We start from the raw sequence: 20322 nt of genomic DNA, 5'->3' as shown, positions 1-20322 counted from the left end.
GGAGTGAGACATATCATAGGTGATCAGTCAGTGGTTTCCAAAGCTTTTCAAATTGGCTTCACTCATCTTTCAAACAAGAAGTCATATTTCCATTGCTGTGATTATTTATACTCAGTTTGACCAGTCACCTCCTCAGCCCCACAATTACCCCTTGCCACTCTCAAGGCAAGCAGGATGGGGGAAGAGGGGCATCCCTGCCCCCCACCCCTCCTATGAGGGTTTCAATTTTTCATTAGTAATCCTCCATTTGGTAGTAGGCATTGTGTTACTCACTCATATTTTTTCCTATTTGGACTGTAACTTATTTTTCTGAGGACATAGTGAATTGATGGTAAATGAAAATAGTCACACACATATTCAGCATCAAGACCTAAGAAGACTAAGGTTTTGTGCGTCTAAGGGATTTCTCCACTAGATGTAAAACTCAACTAATATTAGCAAATGTTTGCCTGTGTTTTAAAACCCAGACTCATCCTGCTCAAAAGGACATCTTATTCTTAATACGAGTGGCCAAAATGTTAGTATATATCTTGAGATCAATTATAATAACGGGGATATAGACCTGCACATTGAACCTTTTTTAATGATTCTGCCAAGTTTATCATTTAGGACTATTTACGCCTCTCCCTTAGATGGAGACTCCAATCTTATCTCCAAAAATGAGTTGTAGGCTTTAGCTAATCAGGCGATTAATGAAATACCAAATCTTTTATAGAAGGTACTGGTAAAGCGTCTGACAGAGGAGATTTAGTCAGTGGCAACTTCTTGGGTACTTTTTTCATCTATCATTCAGAAATGAATTCTTCCAGTACCACACTACATTGGAGATCCAGTAGTTAAAAAAGACAAAAGGTATCCACTTGATTAGAATCATTGTTTATATAGTGTATGAACATTTTCCCTAAAGACCTATTTTTTTTATTCTGCTCTGAAATTTTCTGTTGTCCATACAGGCCGATCATATTAGGTGTTCAGTTTTACGTTTTAACCATTTTCAACCTTGCCACAAGTAGCTCATATGATTTGTTAGGTTCATAAGATTGCAGTTTAATCTTTACAAGTGTTCGTCCAGTGCATTAGGCATGTAGTAGGTTGATTTGACCTCTTCATGCTGTAATCAATTGAAGTAAAACTATTGTACCCTTCTCCTTGTACTGTATCTCCCTTTTTTAAAGGATCTTGTTCTAATATTTATTTTGTTAATGTCCAAGTTTGTTGCTAATTGACTTTAGCTGCTGTACAATTCGCCCTGTTTATTGCTTTGAAAGTATCTCATAATATAATAATGAACACCTCCACATTATCATTCATCTCAGAATAGTCTTGTTTCTGAGTCTGCAGAGCAGCAGTATAAACCTTATCCCTCAACAATGACACATCAGATCTCCATGTCCCTCTAATAACTGAATTTAGACCTTTGTTGAAATCCTAGACTACCTGGGAGTGGTCAGTGATAGCGATGAGATCTATGTTTATCTTGGTAGTAACATGTAATAGTCTGTCTGTGCTGCATATTTGATCTATTCTGGAGTAGATTCTCTGGGTATGGAAACAGTAAGGCCCCAATTACAAGTTTTTGGCAGAGCGATGGCGTGGCGGTGCAAACTGCTGCGCCACTGCTCCGACAAAACTCGCGCGACCCGCCTGCCTTATTACAACTACACAGTAGTCATCCAGGCGGGTAACGTGGCAGTCCCATGATGGTGTCTCTGTTAACCGACAGTGTCACCATTAGAAGAGGCACCACAATGGAACCACACCACAAGGTTCCTGCCCGGCATGGACTCATGAGCCCATGCCATGCAGGAGTCTATGTGCATGCACACAGAGGGCCCCTGTGTGCATCCACGTGTCTGAGAGGCACAGGAGGGTTCTGTAGGCCCCCCTTTGGTTCCTGTTCATCAGGCTTTTCATGCGGTGGAACCACCATGAAAAACCTGGCAGAGAGGAAACTTGTAATATGATTGGTGGGACTGTGGAGGTCCCGCCAAGCAAATTGTGGTTTCCCACCATTGCTCCTACGCCAGGAAATGGCAGTTACCTGGCGGAGCAAGATTTCACCTGGCAGTACGACTGCCCGAGTTGTAATCGAGCTGATGGACAACCGGTGTGGTGGTGGCTGGATACGCCATTACAGCCCCATCATGAGCCTGGCGGTCCTTGGACAGCCAAACTCGTAATGGGCCCCTAATTGTTTTCTGTGTCCTGCAGGGGGGAGAGTCCACCAGGCATCTTAAAAATCCAATTACTTGATGGATTGTGTTATTATATGAGGTATTGTGATGACCGTATTTTCGGACCAGATAGAATCAGCTCACAAAACACCACCAATCCAGCCAAAACGTAACCATCTCCCTCCTCAGGACCCATTTATCCAGGCACCTGGGTACCGACCTGAGGATGGGGAATTTGCAATATACAAGCTCATATCATCAAAAACACCACTAAATCTATAGGATTACTAGGAATACTCACTGATTACTAAGGACGTCCATGCTCTACACCACACTCATACCTTATAGTCTCGCGGCAACTCAGACCCAGGCTATGCTACCCTCCTACTAATAGTGAAGGGGGCAGTTCCGATAACTTACCATTATACACTGACCACAATCAGTGCTCACGCAAGCCACAATCCTGTGGGTATACACACTGACCACAATCAGTGCTCACTCAAGCCACAATCCTGTGGGTATACACACTGACCACAATCAGTGCTCACTCAAGCCACAATCCTGTGGGTATACACACTGACCACAATCAGTGCTCACTCAAGCCACAATCCTGTGGGTATACACATTGACCACAATCAATGCTCTCATTAACGCCACTACACAACGACGATCACTTTCCTATGAATACCTTCTGCTCTCTCTCTCTCTGTTGGGAAGTTTCTCTCATACATCTAATATCTACTGGAGATGTCTCATATGCAATTGTTATATTTTATGTGGTACACAAGAATGGCCAAATCACAATATGCAAAGGTTATTATCAAATACAAGTACTCCTCTACTCCCTTGCTCAGTTACCATTTACCTGGACGGGAGATGCATCCGTTCACATAACAGCATCTGACTAGAAAAAAGGTTAACCTTATTATAAATAATAACAGTTACACAATGGTTCACTAAGAACTGGGGTTCCTTTATTTTTATAACATCACAATAACTAGCAATCTAGACATAGCCTGAAAAGTAAAGGGGAATAGACACATACACAGATCTGCGGGGTCTCTTTATTATAATGGAAAGCTTTATTACTAACACATAAAAAGGGAAATGAATTATAACAGACTGCACACCGCTGGAAGAAAAAGGATTAATCAGACAGTAGGGAATCTAGCCTAGGAAATAAAAGACAAGATTAATGTTTAAGTGTAAAGCAAACTAGTTTAGAATACCTCACCCTATAAGAAAGGAATGTTTCTCTCTCTCTCTGGTGGAATCAGGGCTCTCTCTTTCCCTCCGTCACCACGGCTTCACTCCACTGGCTCAACTGCTCCAGCTGGCAGCTTCAACTCCTCCATCTGACTGGCAACTGCTTTAATACATTCTGATACACTGGCAGCTCCAGCTGCCAGTTCCAACTTCATTCCAAGATTCATCTGACTGCTCTCTCTCCATCTCCAGCAATCATCTGAACTCTACCATTCCAAGAATCAACTGAACTGAACTGTTCCAAAGGCCAACTGACTCTCCGCCTCTTCTGCACTTCGCTAATATGGAATCCTCTCCTATAGTAGAAAGTTCCAGCCAGTAGCCTCCTCCTACCAGATCCATACACCAGGCTCCCTGCTCCAGACGCCCTCACAGTGATCAGCTGCTTGTTTCGTCTAGAGACTTGAGCCCAGGGACACTTCTTGATAAGATTCAGCTCTGGCCGGTTCTCTCTAGTTTGCAAAGAGCGAACAACACCTCATAACTAAAACATCACCTTTACTCTGCAAGCACCTCAATCGGCAGAGGCAGAAAGCAAAATGGAGTCTCTCTGGTTCTGGGCCTTGAAGTCCCGAAAAGGATGAAATAGACACTTAACTCTATCAGAGTACATACACAAACCATACCAATATGTAATATAAAGTCAGAACTACAGGATCCACCCTCTACTATAGGTAGGATGATGAAAGGACACATAATTATGCCAAAGCCAAAAGGCAATAGATGGATTAGAGTCAAGAATAAGGGATCTATCATCATATAAAGCAGCTATCCTCTAGTTTATGCTTCTAGGTCTGAAAAGGGGCCTAAAAGGACCAAAACAAGCTAAGAATAGAGATCCAGGATGGTAGCAAGCTTAAAGTCACCATCATTTAGAAATAGAGCCAAAAACCAGGTCAGCACAGGTATCCCACCAATTGTGAATCCACTTTGTGGGTGTCTATCTACTGTATGGTCATGCACACTGTTAAAATTACCTGCCCAAATTAGTTTACCTCTTAATTTAACCCAGATCAGATCTATTGCTGATCTAGGAAATCTCTATACATTTTTCTCAGTGCCTAAGAATCCACAAGCATCACATCCATATCCTCAACCTTTCCCAAAATCAGTAAACAGTGGCCCTCCTTGAAGTCCCTCACAACCTCTTGTTTGTGGTGTTTATCCAGGGAGTTTAATCACCTAACAGTCCAATTGACTAATCATACCATAAACGTGCTAGGTACTGAAGGCAGTGCACAGCATCTTCTTTAACAACCACCTCCTCACTCCCTCCCAGTCCCCCAGACAATCTCGCCAAGATGAAGTCCGACCAACTTCCCTTCCATAAAGAATACTTCCAACAATAAAACAAAACTTTTCAAACCTTAGCAAATACAACATACCCTTTTCAATGATACGGAAAGAAATCTTCCCCAGTGTGTTAGCTGATGCATGCATGTATCCTGCTTCTCTTCCCAAACCTTCTCCCACTCCCTCATCTCCAAGGCTCAGAAAGCACTTCTCATCGCAATTTAAGTGTTAATTAAATCCTGAAGCTTGTTCAAGATTGAGGAATTCCAGCAGGACACTTTTGGTTGTATGGGTCAGTTGCTGGTGTTTCAAGACAAACCTGGAAACAGAAGCACTCAGAGCCACCGACCAATGGGATCCTTCATTTACTATGTTCACAGAAAGAGGATAAAAACAGTGAACCAGTTACATAGGGCATTTTTAGAGGCCCTTTGGGAGAAATTGATGGTGAGTGCAGTTATGGATCTTAGGGCTAGATGTAGGTAAATAGGATTTACCAATTCTAAAATACTGAATTTTACAGATTCGGTATATTAGAATCGGTAAATCTTATGTAGCTAATAATTCGGTAAAAATTACCGAATCGTTAATATTCGGTATTTACCAAATTGGAATTTACCGATCCGGTAATTGCCATTCACTCCTATGGGCCTGGAGGCCGATAGGAATGAATGTCAATTACCGAATCGTTAATTACCGATTCGGTAAAATAGGGAAAGAGTCAAGGGTGGCAGGGTGTCACTTTGACACACTGTTGCACCCCTGAATAGTGCTTGTGTGCACATGTGGCACACACACATGCCCTAAGAGCATGTATATCTGTCACATGGCACAGGTGTAAATGCACAGATTTGCATTTACAGAGGTATTCGTTATTTACCCCCAACTAATAGTTAGTGGTAAATAACGAATCCTTAAAGCACAGAAGCACTCTTTAAAGTGCTTCCTACATGTCATTTACCGATTAGGTAAATACCGAATCAGTAAATGATGATTCGGTAAATACAGAATCAGTAAATGATGATTTAGTAAATACCGAATCGGTAAATACCGATTTGGTATTTACCGAATCTGTAAATTTGCCCCCTACATAACAAAAGCCTATTACCAGTCGGTAACAGCCGAAATTCGTTAATTTCGGCCGTTACCGACCGGTAATAGCAGTCCTACATCTGGCCCCAAGTGAAGTAAACTGGATCCTAATCTAGATGATATGACAAAAAATGTTTGCCAAGAACGTATTCAATTTAATATAATATATATTGACCCCTAGAACACTAAGCAAATCTACCCAGCACTAGAAAAATCCTGCTTGAGCTGTACAGTTCCTAAGGGAGAGTTTTCTATTTGATCTGGTAAAGCCCATGTAAACCAAATAGTTGACTGCGACCACAGGGAAGTTTAATTTGAAAAACACTAATTTCTGCATAGTCAGCTTATTACCTTCTCTGAGGAAATCTAAAATCAGTAGTAATTTGAAGACTATATGGATTTATAGATAGCAAAACAATTTAGTGAAATGATTTGGAAATTAAATCCCAGCTGAGCCTAAAAATGGGAGGCAGCTGTGCGCAAGTGAGTGGAGATTGAAAGCAGTGTTTTGCAAATGGAAGCTAAAAGGTAGATGAGAAATCCAGAGATGCTACAGGCTTGGGTAATGATCTTGAGCAAAATGCCAGGAGAAGGCAGAATCGGAATTACAAGCTAAGTGATCATGGAAAAGTAATTAGGAATTAAGGCCTCAGTAAATAGAATATATTGAAAGGAGTGTCTAATAGGGTTAATAAAGTAATGGTTTGCTCTGCACTCAGTGTTTTGTAACACACTTGACTGTCCACTGTGGAGCCTACAATTGGCAGAAAGGAGTTGGATTGTGAAAAATAGGCTTGACCATTCTCTTTCAGATCCAGTATCACCTCAGAAAGTCAAACCACATGCTTGTTAGAGTTGAACTCAAGTGGGAAAGCAAATGGGGAAGCCCAACAGTATTTGATTTGTCATTGCCTGACTTTTATTTGTGATTGAGGTCAGAGCTTTGCATTATAAGTATTCTGTGAGAGGTCCTGATATAATTGAATACCACTGTCATTGAAGGCTATCTATCAACATTTCCGGGCTTCTCTTAAGATATTGCCCTTTATCAATGAGAAGGAAATGTGTCGATTATATCCTCAGGACAGGCACCCTGTGACTCCATGGGAGCAGCTACTCTTGGGCATCCCATTATTACAGTGCCTCATTTACCATGTCATAGGATACAATGAAATATTTTGATGCAGGTCTCCAGATCCCAGCTTTCAGTTGACTCCTTCATATTTCATATTCTACCATCTCAACTCAATCGGTCTTCCAAGTAATTGCATTTGTCTTTTTCCTTTTTTGAATCTGATGGTTGAGTTTCTTTGTGGGCATGGACAGGGTTGAAATGCACTCCTCCTTACTGTCTCCTATTTTTTCAATTGATTGCATATTCTCTGCAATATCAGTTATCTCCACTGTCATTTTTGCTTTAACTCTGTGGATTTGGTCTAGTGAAAGATTTTCTCAGTTTGGTCTACCAATCTTTCAGATATCCTTAAGACAGCCTTGTAGATCCTCTTTCACCAGAGGATGAGTGCCATTCTGTTTGGATGCCATCTTGCATTCTAAGGAGTTCACCTCAAGGAAGAATGTTTTTGTACAGTGCCTGTTTTTCTACCAGCAAGAGTGGAGATATCTCTGCAGTCTGCTAGCCTCCACTTTCCTCATGGAGAGTGGTTGACCAAAGGCCATCAAATTCACAGAATCAAGAAACAATATATATATAACTATATTGCTAAAAGTCAAGCTTACGTGAAATTGCAGGTGTAGTCTTCCCAGGCACACTCTGCATCTATTTATCTATAGGTAGATTTTTCTTTAGGGGTTCAAATTTGAAGCTTTCCCATTGGGTTTATATCCATGTGCACATGCATTATTCAAATCAGTGAGTGTTAGTTAGTTGTGTACAATCATTAAGGCAGTATGACCAATGTAACAAATATGAGCAAAGGCATTTCCCCAGCAGCCCTACTGTACAAGTTGGAGAGTTGTTGCTCAAATGTTCTCTCTAAAAACGTGTCATCCATAATCGTCAGTTATTTGGATCACAATGTCTACCTTTAGGGAACCTCACAGTAGACATTTTCAACTGTCTCAACTGTAAATCTCCTAACACTGTTTAACCTCTGTGGGAGAGGTCTTCATCAAGTGAAGTGCACCCCCCACCTCTTTGCTACAGCTTGTCATTTTAATGTTGCTGCTAATTTCCTTCTAAAGTGAATTCACTGCCTGGAGATGTTATGTTATGTTATGTTATTTATTCTTTTGTATAGCGCAACGGTTACTCAAAAAGAGTGTCCCGGCGCTTTAGGTAAGGAGAACTGATTTCAGCATAACACAACACAGATAAAAAGGTTAAAAAGCAAACAGACAAAAAGAGAGGAACTGCTAGCAAACCTATTGGGTAAACAGCCAAGTTTTAAGTCCTCTTCTAAAATCAAGGAGAGTAGTCGCCCCCCGCAGTGGGAGCGGTAGTGAATTCCACATCTGTGGAGCCAACAAACTGAAGGAGCGGCCGCCCAAGCGAGCCCTCTTAACACGCGGAACAGCGGCCAAAAGTAGAGATTCAGACCTCAGCGCGCGGGCCGGGTGATAAAAAGCCAGTCTTTTTTGGAGATGTTTTGCTCCCACGGCATGGAGCGCCTTGTAGGCCAAAGTCATAGCCTTAAAGGCGATCCGTTTGCGGATGGGTAGCCAGTGCAGCGTCACCAATAACCCGGAGACGCTAGAGCGTCTATTTAGGCCAAAGATGGCCCTGGCCGCCGCGTTCTGCGCAACTTGAAGCCGCTGCAACAGGTACTCTGGCAGGCCCAGGTAAAGAATGTTGGCATAATCCAACCTGGAGCCTATCAGAGCCTGCACAGTCAGCCTCCTGTGCTCCTCAGACAAGAGAGGCAGAAACCTCCGCAACATTTTTAAAAGGCCGAAGCAGGTGCCAGTCACCCCCAGGATCTGGGCTTTCATCGTCAGCCCCTTGTCCATCTTGACCCCCAGGTTTTTAGCCATGGGGGAAGAACCGGAAGGAGGGAACATGTCGATGGGCCACCAGGCTTGCCAGCTAGGCTCCGTATCGCACCCGAAGAAGAGTACCTCAGATATGTCGGAATTGCACTTGAGGCTGTTCAGTTGGAACCATGTGAACACAGCCCCAAGGCAATTCCGGATACTCTCCCCGTCAAAGTCAGCCCCTCTCTCGCAAGAGAAGAGGAGCTGGGTGTCGTCGGCATACGACACGATCCTGGCACCAAATGACTCCGCCACCGCCGCCAAAGGGGTCATGAAGATGTTAAAAAGGGTCGGGCTCAATATAGAGCCCTGAGGGACCCCAACTCCCAAAGGCGGCATCACAGCGGTGTCAGATGATGTCCAGACCGTTTGCCGGCGGCCGGCTAAAAAGGACAAAAACCATCTGAGCACCGTCCCCCGAAGACCAATCTCAAAGAGTCTTGCGAGCAGGCCCTCATGGGGGACGGTGTCAAAAGCCGCCGACAAATCCAACAACACCAACATGACTTTGCCCCCGGTATCCAACACCCCCTTGATGGTTTCAGAAACCTCAAGGAGCGCGGTCTCGGTGCTACGATTTGAACGGAAGCCCGACTGGGAGTCATGCAAGATCTCATGAGACTCCAGAAAATTGGAGAGCACCGACTGAACGTGCTTCTCCAAGATTTTTACAAGGGCCGGCAGCAGCGAAATTGGCCTGTAAATAATTGGCTGGAGCTTTCGGGTCAAGTCCCGGCTTTTTCAGCAACGGGATGACCATTGCCTGCTTCCACACTGGCGGAACCACTCCCAGACTCAACGAAAGGTTGAGAAGAGGGTGCGCCAGTGGATTAACCACCTCCACCAATTTACCCAAGAGCTTAGCAGGGCAGGGGTCAAGCGGGGACCCAGATTTTAAATTGCCCATAAGCGCTAAGGAGGCGGAGGCTGGCAAGGATGGAAACTCGGCCAATATGGCGCCCTGCACAACTGGGGGAGAGATACCAACCTCGGGCATCGGCGGTCTAACAGGTACACCAGATGGAAAAGAGTCCTGGTCATACTCCCTCCATCCCTGGCCAACACAGGGGCCTCAAACCAGTTTGTGCTGCTGCCTCCCAATATTCACCATAGCTCTATAATGCAGGATGACAGTAGTTTCAAGCTGCACATTTCAAATAATTCTCATTTTCAGGACTTCTCTTACCTTTTCTCGAGGTGGATGCTTTCAGCATCACTCACTACATTTAGACCCTAAATGGCCACCTGGCAGGATCTTGGTGGGGAAGGGGGAGGTGAGTTAGCTTAACAAGGGGGGGGGGCTGTGGGATTATTCCTTGTACTCCTGGGCAGCAACAGTTGCTTCAGTAGTTCTCACATTTTCAACACAGCTGCTTCTCATTTCACCAGGAATGTTTACTGTAGTTTATCAAGTCATTCTAAGGTCATCTGGCAGAAATTCACTCCTAGAGCACTTCTAATTCCAGTACCACCCATGCACCTTTATTTCTCATTTATATAAGGCACATCTCAACCGATGAGGTGTCAGCCTACTGCTGTCAGAACAAAACGGTGTCACATAGCAATCCCTTACAAAGGACTCACGATAAAACCAATGTAAGCAAGTGAACATAAAGCATTAGTAGTTCATCAACACTGAAGAAGTCAGAAAATAACATACTAAAAGGTTGTTTTAAGCTGTGACGGGAGAAATATAAAAGGTAGAGGAACAACAATGTCACTAACCGGAAAAAAATTAAAGAACTAAAACATTTGACAATTAATCAAAAGAGATAGAACGATGTGACTAAAGTGGGTTTGGGTGAGAAGCATAGGAATGGAAGGAGTGCAAGAAAGATCCTGCTGCATCACAGAGTGTGGGAAATATGAGAATAAAGTGGAAAGAAAGCAAGAATTGGCCACATGATTAAGTTGAGGGTGAACATCTGCATTGGCAGGAACCAGTGCCACGGTGCAATGCATTGAAAGTGTGCCTTGAGGCTCCTTCAACATGACAGCTCTCTTTCAATATCTTTTTTTTATTTTCAAAAACAAAATCCCAAAGCATGAAAATAAAAAGCAATGACCCCCTTGGCATGGGGGAAAACACCGGAGTGTGAAAGTAAAAACTGTTCATTTACCCACCCACTCTAAAGAGTGCAGGCAGACAAATGGCCAAACCATTGACGGCCCTTACTCCATCCAGGCTTTGGAGGATGTATGTGGGGGCTCTGTCTCTAACATACTGATGTTCAGCCCGACTCTAATGGGGTGGGTGGAGCTGCAGTTTGGTGAAGTAGGTACTCCGTTACCACAAAGTACATTTTCCAACAAGCTCTAAATCAGGCCTTTAGTTCTTTACCCAATTGGAGGTGGTCCGGAAACACTGGCTGTGAATTCAAGATGAATGAAGCTGCCCTGGGGAAAGATTATTTGATCCCTCTGCAATATTTAGATTTTTTTGTTTCCAGTCTTATTTTGCCATTTCCTCTCACGTTCTTGTTGCCACAGTGGAAAACCATTCACACTAATTGATATAAAAAAAATCTTAGTTTTGCATTAAAACTGCAACCGTGTCTGTATAAATATTTCTAGACTCCCAAAATAGCAAACAGATTCTTGCACCAGCAATTACATGTGATAGGTCAGTGAACCCCCATTGTAACCTTGTTCACATTGCTTAATCTTTTGATTCTCCAAGGATTGAGGGGTCTTCCACCAGAATATTGATTCCAAACATATTGCCCTGCTTTAATATTCTGAGTAACATACCAGGGACCAATGCACACTGTAAGTGCAATAAACGACAAGGCATATGTGGAGTCAAGAAAAGTAAATCTATTCTTAAGTATCTATATCCACTTACCATCTCCATATTTTGGTCCTTTATATTTTGCCTACAATATTGTAGCAGGGTAGCAGGAGGATATTTTGCGGACAATCTTTTGACATATAACTGTAGGAGATGAGAGAGAGCATGAGTTCCTTCAACTATATTGCCATTCATCCCAGTCAATTGATAGCCATCCCTCGCCCTTCACTCTTCCAGCCTACTTGTCTATAAGAGACAGTTACCTCTGAATCAGGGAAGGGCTATGAACGAGCTTCAAAGGATGGAAAACCACTAAAAAGTGCTTCTCCACAATTGTATCTTTTACAGATTCACATGCTTGAATCTTCACTGTCGTCATGGTGGGAGTCCCACTGTAACAGTTAAATAGTATAAAGCATAAGATTAATCACCCTTGAAAATCAACAGCATTTAGTTACCATTCAACCTCATTAAAGAACATCCAAACTCCAGCCAATCACATTACAGACCCAGAGTATCCATCCCCTGCAGGGCCACCATCCCTCAGATTTCTTACCGCACGGTGTGTGTTAGGGAGTTGCCCTGAGCTCTGCTCAGTCACAGTGTTTCTACCTTGACCTTTTCAACTCTCAGCTAGCAGTTCCTGTTCCTTCAACCTTCTCTTCAGCTGAGGTGGTGTTGAGTGTACCTTTTTCCTGTCTTTGCTGCAGAATGTTTGAGTCCAAAAAAGGGCTGTTTAGGCCCTGCAAGACTTGTGGAAAGTCCAGGCTTTTCTCTGAAGATCCACATAAGGAGTGCTTATGCTGCCGGTATCCAGATCATAAGCCCAGAGATTGTAAGCACTGCTGGACTTTTTCTTCAAAAACCCTCAAGGATCATGAGGGAGGACTACTCTTTTGGCTTCAGAAGAGAAAATCTGTTAAAAAAATGTTCTTACTCCGAGAGTGGGGAGAGGCCTCATACCTCCTCTAAGAAAAGGATGGAAGAAGATTCTCCTTCTGTCCAGTGAGATCCAAAGAAATAAAGATCTCAGAGCAAGGAGTCTTCTGTGGAAAAAAGGGCAAAATAAGAGCAACCTGGTTCTTCTCATGGCCAGCAAAGATCCGGCTCTGCACCTCCATCTGCACCTCTTACTCCTTGTCAGAAAATCCACACGTCGACGGGTTCGCAGACAAGGCAGTCTCTGTCTACAACCTCTAAATCAGGTGCAGCATCAACGGTTTCTTCAGCGACATCTATGACGTCGACGGTCAGGATGACGATGACTGTGGCGTCAACGAAAACTGAGGTAGTGATGTCGTTGACAACCTCTGTGTGGAGTTCTGCATCAACGAAAGCTTCACCATCGATAGTTCAGCTGGGTGCTGTGTCGTCAACGAGAATCTTTGCCCTGTCGATGGGCACACCGTTGACAAACTCACTGGTGCATTGGCGTTACTGCCTACGGGCCTGTCTAGTATCCCGTCGACTATCCTGGCGGCGTTCCCGTCAAAGGTCCTGTTGAAGAAAATGGACATGCCACTTTCAAAAACAATTGCATCGTTATTTCAGGATTTCTCCAAGATATTTCTGCTGCCTCCTACTCGCCTCCTGGATTTCCAGGAATAAGTAAATGAAGGTCCTTATGGCCCCACATACAGCCCTTTGCAGCTTAATGTCAAGTGCCAGGAATCTGAAGAAGAACAACTAGATGACCCTTCTGAATATTTGGAAAAGGAATATTCCTTCTCAAATAGAGATCAAACCAGCAGGGAATGCTTGGACACTTTTCAGGAGCATTATCCTTATTATGAGCAGGAAGAGGAAGAACACCAACAAGAACCCTCCATTAATGTTGCAATGTCTCTTGTCGCAGACTTACGTCTGATGCTCAGCGACTACTACATGTGTTTCCCTGAAGCTAATGTTGTAAAAAAGCCTCCTCCTGTACAGGAGGATCCTGTTGCTATCCCTGATATTAAAGCTGCACCTGCACCACCGAAGCTGAAATCCTTACCACCCTTGCAGATTCCTGTTCAAACGTTGGATAGTGGTGATCAGCAGCTGGAAGAGGGTGAGCTGCAATTGGATTTGGATGTCCATGATGAATGGTTAGACTATGTAGCACACACAGCGCCCTCCCCCACCCTGCCAGTGGCCTATTTTCCCCTAGCAAATATTGCCAGCTTCCACGATCTTTGCTTTGCTTTGCTTTGATCGCCCCATGCCTGTCTTGCAAACAGAGTGCTTCTTATATGATTTCAAGCCAGCCACGCATCGTTCTATTAGGGCAATCCCTATTGTTGACTTCCTGTGGCAGGAAGGCCTTAAACTGAGGAAAACCCCAGCTTCTGTGCCAGCAGTTATTCCAAAATTGGACAAGAAGTACAGGGCGCCTAATGACTCTCAGATGTGCCTCATTGGCCATCCAAAGCCTGATTCCTTGATAATGCAGGCCGCCCAAAGAAGATCTAAGAGTCCTGCTTCGCCATATACTACTCCAATGGACAAAGAAGGGCGCAGGTTAGATAATATCAGAAAGAGATTTTCCGCGCTGAACACAACAGCCATTACGGCCTCCAATGCCATGGCCATCCTTGGGAGATATGATAGGCAGATGTAGGCAGACATTCCTCCCTTTCTGGAATTTTGTCTGAAGACAATTAGAAGGAGAAATACTCCCAGAGGGTGAGAGAGCCTCATCGGAAATCATCGGTGAGGCGGTAGACATCTCTTATACCACCTCATGGCAGATGGCGTGTGCTGTAGTGTTGAGCATAAAGGGATGGCTTAAGGTAACAACATTCCACCCGGAAGTCTAAGCTAAGGTGCTTGACATGCTGTTCAACGGTGAATACCTTTTCGGAAAGCATGTGGATGAGGCGCTGCAAACTAATAAATCAGACACAGATACGGCTACATCCTTAGCCGATCTACAGCAGAAGAAGTTTTCTTTTCGAGGAAGAGGAAGGGGTCAATTTACCCCTCAGTCCCAGCTCCAGCAGTGCTTTCACCCCTACTATCAGCATGGCTTCTGGCCACAATATTCAGTGCAGTCCTTTAGTCAGACACCCACACTAGCTTACACGAAAGTTCCAGCACACAGATGTCCCACATCTGGAGGAAAACCTCACAATACAGGCAGAAGACAATGAACATTTTCAGGCACCCGTCACTCCAGTCCCACACCAATTGGCTAAAAACTGCCCCAAATTCTTCGCTCAATAGTATACCGTTTCTTCCGACAGATGGGAGTTAGACGTTTTCAACCGTGGTCACAATCCTAAAATTTCTCAAACAACCTCAGAATTTCCCTCTGTGGAAGACTGCTAACCATACTCTGGCTGTTTTCAAAAGAGAAATAAGTCTCCTGCTCGACAAACAGGCAATGGAAGTGGTGCCACACAGCCAATGCAATGTAGGCTACTACTCTTGCTTTTTTTTCATTAAGAAAAAGACAGACATATGGAGGCAAAATATGGACCTTAAGTTGTTGAACAAGTTCATCAAAAGTCAACCTTTCCAGATGTTGTCATTTCAGGAGAGTCTTCTTCTCTTGGATACAGGGGATTACATGACATTACATCTTCTGAACGTTACATAACATTACATCTTCTGGATGTGTACTTCCATATTCCCATTCATCCAAAGCATCATCTATTCTTCAGGTTCGAGGTGACGTGGTGCCATTACCAATTCAAAGTGCTTCCTTTCTGACTAAAATCAACGCCCAGAGTTTTCACCACGTGTCTGCCGCCGGTGGCAGCCTATCTCCAGCATTCTGAGCACCAGGTTTTTCCTTGCCTGGACAACTGGTTGGTCAAGGCCCCTTCCTTTCATGACGCCAAAGAGTCCACGAATCCCTGTCTTCAACTTTTTCACTCTCTGGGTCTCAATCTTAACAGAGAAAAGTCCTCTCTCCTTCCCTCCAGGTGGCTGGTGTTCCTGGGAGGACATTGGATACCAGTCACTCAATGGCCTTTCCCACAGAGGAAAGAATCTCATGTCATCAAAGGAAAGCCCAGTCCCTTTCCTCAAGAAGATGCATTTCTGTGAGGATTTCCAAGTCGATGTTGGGCATGATGTAATCCTGCATTTCATTGATATCACACTTTCAATTGCAAATGAGACCCCTCCACGAGCAGCTCGGCTCTCAATGGATTCAATCTCGAGGCTCCTTTGACGACACCGTCTCAATCACACCAGAGATGACCAGGGCTATGTCCTGGTGAACAATCAGAAGTAATCTCTCCCAAGGCCTGTCCTTTTTTCCCAACAAAACCATTGATGATAATGACAACGGACGCTTCCATGGAACGTTGGGGAGCTCACCTTCAGGAGCTTCAGGTCCAAGGGAGGTGGTCGGACCAGGAGTCTTTGTGTCACATAAATCTGTTAGAGCTAAAAGCAGTCTTTCTAGGGCTCTGATCCCTTCTTCCAAGAATAAGGGTATCGTTGATTCTCTGCACAGACGACACAACCACCATGTTCTATCTAAAGAATCAAGGGAGTCAAGGTCTCTGGCTTTGTAAAACCTAGCGCAATGAATTTGGAACTGGCTTATTCGACACAAAATATTGTTGCAAATCCAGCATGTTCTGGGGGTGCTAAATGAATAGGCTGATTCCCTCAGCCGGGACACCATGCAGTGTCACGAATCGGAGATGGATGCCGTTCAGCTGGAAAGGGTGCTTCAGTGTTGGGGATTACCAACCCTGGATCTGTTCACTACATCACTCAACAAAAAATGCAAATTCTACGCCAGCAGATTTCCTCAACCAGATGCCTTCCATTTTTGATGGGAAGGAACGGTTGCTTATGCTTTTCCTCCATTCCCACTCACTCCAAAAGTTCAACTGAAAATCAAATGGAACCTTGCAGTATCATTCTCATTTCTACGGGGTGGGTAAGACAGTACTGGTGTAGTGGTGAGCCTCAGCAAGGCCTACTAGTGCAAGGGATTCACCCTTCTCTGCACAGAGTCCTTAGACCAATAGGAAGAAGTTGGCACAGAAACTGGAATAGAAAAGACAGAGTTTATTAAACCTCATGAGGTGGAACTACATTCACAGAGCACCCTTCGGTAATGCATGAAGTAGCACACTGACTGGAAGGAGCTTAGTCCTTTTATACCCACACAGGGGTTCAAATGAGGGTGGTACAAGTACAGAATGCTGGTTTCAAATACATACAAGTTCAAACAGAGAGTGGAAGGGGCTGACAGTTAGCTAATTCTGGTGGACACATCCTGACAGTTACAAGTTGAGGACAGCTGTAAGCTCAACTGAGCATGTGCAAAGCAGAAGAAGCTAAATATATCTTGTCTCTATGCAGATTTCAAGAGCAGTTGACAGGAAGGTAGGACAGGGCACATGGTGAGCACATGGCAAACAAAATGGCTGCCAGAAATACAAAATGGATTCCACACAACGGACAAGATAGTTTCTAAATACAAGATGTCTTCTGCTAATGCTTAACTTACTCGCTGCTAAATTACAACACTGGTACACAGAGCTGTTTCGCCTATCCGAGTCTTCTCCATTCCGTCTTCAACCAATGGAGCATCTGCTTTCCATGGATCAAGGCCAAGTGATTCATCCGCGAATTCACTCACTTCACTTGTTTGGCCTGGCTCCTCAACACACAGAGTTTGTGATATAATTATCTCTGAGGAGTGCCGTTCAATACTTAGCACTCTTGTCATACTCTCTCTTCTCCTTCTGACGACGCTTTACTGTATCTCTTATCTCTGGCCAAGGCTGGTCTTTCTCACTCAATAATTAAAGTTCATTTAGTGGCAATTTCAAGATATAGGAGATGTTCAAATCAGTTGTCGCTATGGTCCAACAGACTAGTGAAAGAATTTTATGAAATGTCTTTTTAGAGCCATTTCACTGGTTCTCTGGCAACTGAGCATTGTTTTGTCGCATCTCATGAGATCTCCATTCGAGCCAATTCACAAGTGCGATTTGAAGTATTTCTCATGGCATGTGGCGTTCCTCTTAGCCGTCTGCTAGACATATTAGCAAAATTCAGGCCTTCGCTGCAATGGAACCTTACCTGCAGTTTCAACAGGACCTGGTGGTCCTCCGCAATAATCCTTTGTTCATCTATAAAGTGCCTGCCACATTCCATCTAAACGAACCAGTGGTCCTGCCTTCTTTTTTTCCTGCTCTGTCTTCACCAGCAGAGAGAGCTCTCCAGTCTCTGGACATTAAACGATGCTTGGAGTTTTACTGACAAAGGACAAGACCCTTTCGTAAATCTACCCAACTCCTCGTCGCCTTCTCTGCCCCTGGGAAGGGTCAGGCTTTAACTCGAGCATCTATTGCACATTGGCTTTCTTCTACTATAGTTTACTGTCATGAAAGAGTGGCTAAGGTGACTGCTCATTCCACCAGGAAGATGGCAACATCCTTGGCCCTTTTTGCCGGAGTGTCTTTACCCGACATCTGCAGGGTGGCGACCTGGACAAACGTCCATAACTTTAAAAAGCACTACTGCCTAGATGCTTTGCAGAAGACGGATATTGCTGTTGGCCAAGAGGCCCTGCATCATCTGTTCGCTTAAGGTAGGCCAAATTTTATGGAGGTTTATTATTAATATTTGTATCCTATACCACTATTTTGAGTTTTCTTCTCTTGGTGTTTTGGCATTTGTTCTACTTTATATATGTAGATACTACGTTACTTGTTTGCGATTCTGGTTATAATACTGTGGTTGCATGGTGGGATGGTTCATCAGTTTTTCCCACCTCCTTTAACTATAATGAACAGCTTGCTATTCTGAAGCAAGCATGGGAATCTATAAAATATACAATACTGGAGAAAAAAAGTTACTTATCTGTACACTGTGGTTATCCAGTATATATATCTTTTATAGATTCACATGGGACCCTGCATCCTCCCCTTCCAGGTCTAACTTCCATACCTATATTGTTTTACTAACTACACTTGTGTTCAAAATCTGAGGTATGGCGGCCCTGCAGGGGATGGATACTCTGGGTCTCTGATGTGATCGGCTGGAGTTTGGATGTTCTTTAATGAGGTTAACTGGTTAATAAATGCTAATAATTTTCAATTGAGATTAACCTTTAACCTATATACTGCTATTTTGCTGTTACTGTGAGACTCCCACCATGACGACGGGGAAAATTCAAGCATGTGAATCTATAAAAGATATCAATACTGGAGAACCACAGTGTACAGATAAGTAACTTGTTTTTTCTAAATACTTCAACTCAACTTAGGCAGATAAAGATGCCTGGAAATGGAATTTAGCGGTAGCTTTCTTGAGCTCAATTCACACCACTATTTATGTCACGTCTTCATTTACTTTCTGTGCATTTGTTATTTCTCATTTTACCTCCTTGCAATTATCACCTTTAATGGGTGACCTGCCTGACCCTGGTGTCTAATTTTTAGAACATTCTCCTGCCTTTCTTCGTCCTCCTGTATCCTTTTGATCCAGAGGGCAGTCAGTGATAGGACTGTCAGAAGAGTGCTTTCTGTGAAAGGTTGATTAAGGGTTGTGTTTCACACCCTGCTTTTTAGCATCGTGCAACTGAACCTGACAATATTTTCACATTGTTTCTAGACATTACAAGTCTCTCCTGACCATGTCACTGTGTGTGTACATCAAATCAATCTAGGCACCTTCTTGTTACTGCACATTGTAGGTCTCTACAGTTTCTCACTGTGTCTTCTCTTTCTCAGGTCTCTCTGCAATTGGCCTGCGGTGCATTTCTTCTAAATCAAACTTTCTCAGATGCCATCAATATTCCTTTGGAAAAGCTGAAATGGACGTCTCCTTTCAGCTGCCACCGTGCAGCCCTCAGTCCCATCTCCCACAGTTCATCGTCCAGCTCCTTCAGCACCAAGAAGACTGGATCTCAGGCTGAACCACGAAGCCCAGGGGTCACCAGCCAGTTTTTGACACCAGAGGTGGATCTTCCTTCTAACACACAGAACGGACATGAAGAAAGTGAACCAATACGAACGCGACAAATGTCAGGCAGTGCAGTGGAACATGTGTCAAAGGCAATGAAGTCAGAGAATGAACTGTCTCCGCCTGCCATCACCATTCGACGTTTTTCTTCTCCAGAGAGCACACACTCATCACCCACCTCCCTTGCTGACAGTGGACGCGGATCTGAAAATGAAAGCAGTGAGATGCAGGCCATGATGGAAACCATAATGCATCAGCAAAGTGCTGACCAAGAAGGAACCCTTTGGGCCACAGCTGTGGCACTGGCCTGGCTTGAGCACAGCTCAGCCGCATACTTCATTGAGTGGGAGTTGCTAGCAGCCAAGGCCTGCATGTGGCTCGAAGGGCAGCAGGTTCCAGAGGGCCGCAGCCTATCAACGGTGAAGTCTGCTGCCCAGCAGCTCTTTGTACTGCTAAGACACTGGGATGAGAACCTGCAGTTCAACGTCCTGTGCTACAACCCCAACAGTGTTTAGGTGGAGTGAATACGCCAGCAAGTATTGAAAAGATAAATTGTAGTGGTGGAATGCACTATGAAAAAGACAGAGGAGAAGGTAGTCTTAAAATGGTGTATACCTGTGTTATCATGACTGAGCCACCAATTGTTATGTAACATGAGGTTATGGAGGATCTTATAGTTACACCTCCAACACCACATCCAACAAATCTCAGAACAAGGACAGACATATCTGGGCAATGAGAATTTAGGAAAGGTGGGATTTTAAAACCAAGATTGCTGGTTTTATT

The 20322-nt window shown here is 43.9% G+C and overlaps 1 protein-coding gene across 1 annotated transcript in view; it reads left to right on the top strand.

Moving 5' to 3' along the window:
• VWA5B1 (von Willebrand factor A domain containing 5B1) overlaps positions 1-20051 on the top strand; it is a 1100054-nt gene extending 1080003 nt beyond the window's left edge. The window contains exon 21 of the mRNA XM_086920192.1: positions 19305-20051. Coding sequence (XP_086776318.1) covers positions 19305-20051 — 747 coding nt within the window. The remainder of the gene's footprint in view (positions 1-19304) is intronic.
• The last annotated feature ends 271 nt before the right edge of the window (positions 20052-20322 follow it).

Source organism: Lissotriton vulgaris, chromosome 5 (assembly GCF_964263255.1).
Source record: "Lissotriton vulgaris chromosome 5, aLisVul1.2, whole genome shotgun sequence".
NCBI classification, from domain to species: domain Eukaryota; kingdom Metazoa; phylum Chordata; class Amphibia; order Caudata; family Salamandridae; genus Lissotriton; species Lissotriton vulgaris.
Note: the sequence above shows the minus strand (reverse complement) of the source record. Positions and strands in the feature narration are given on the sequence as shown.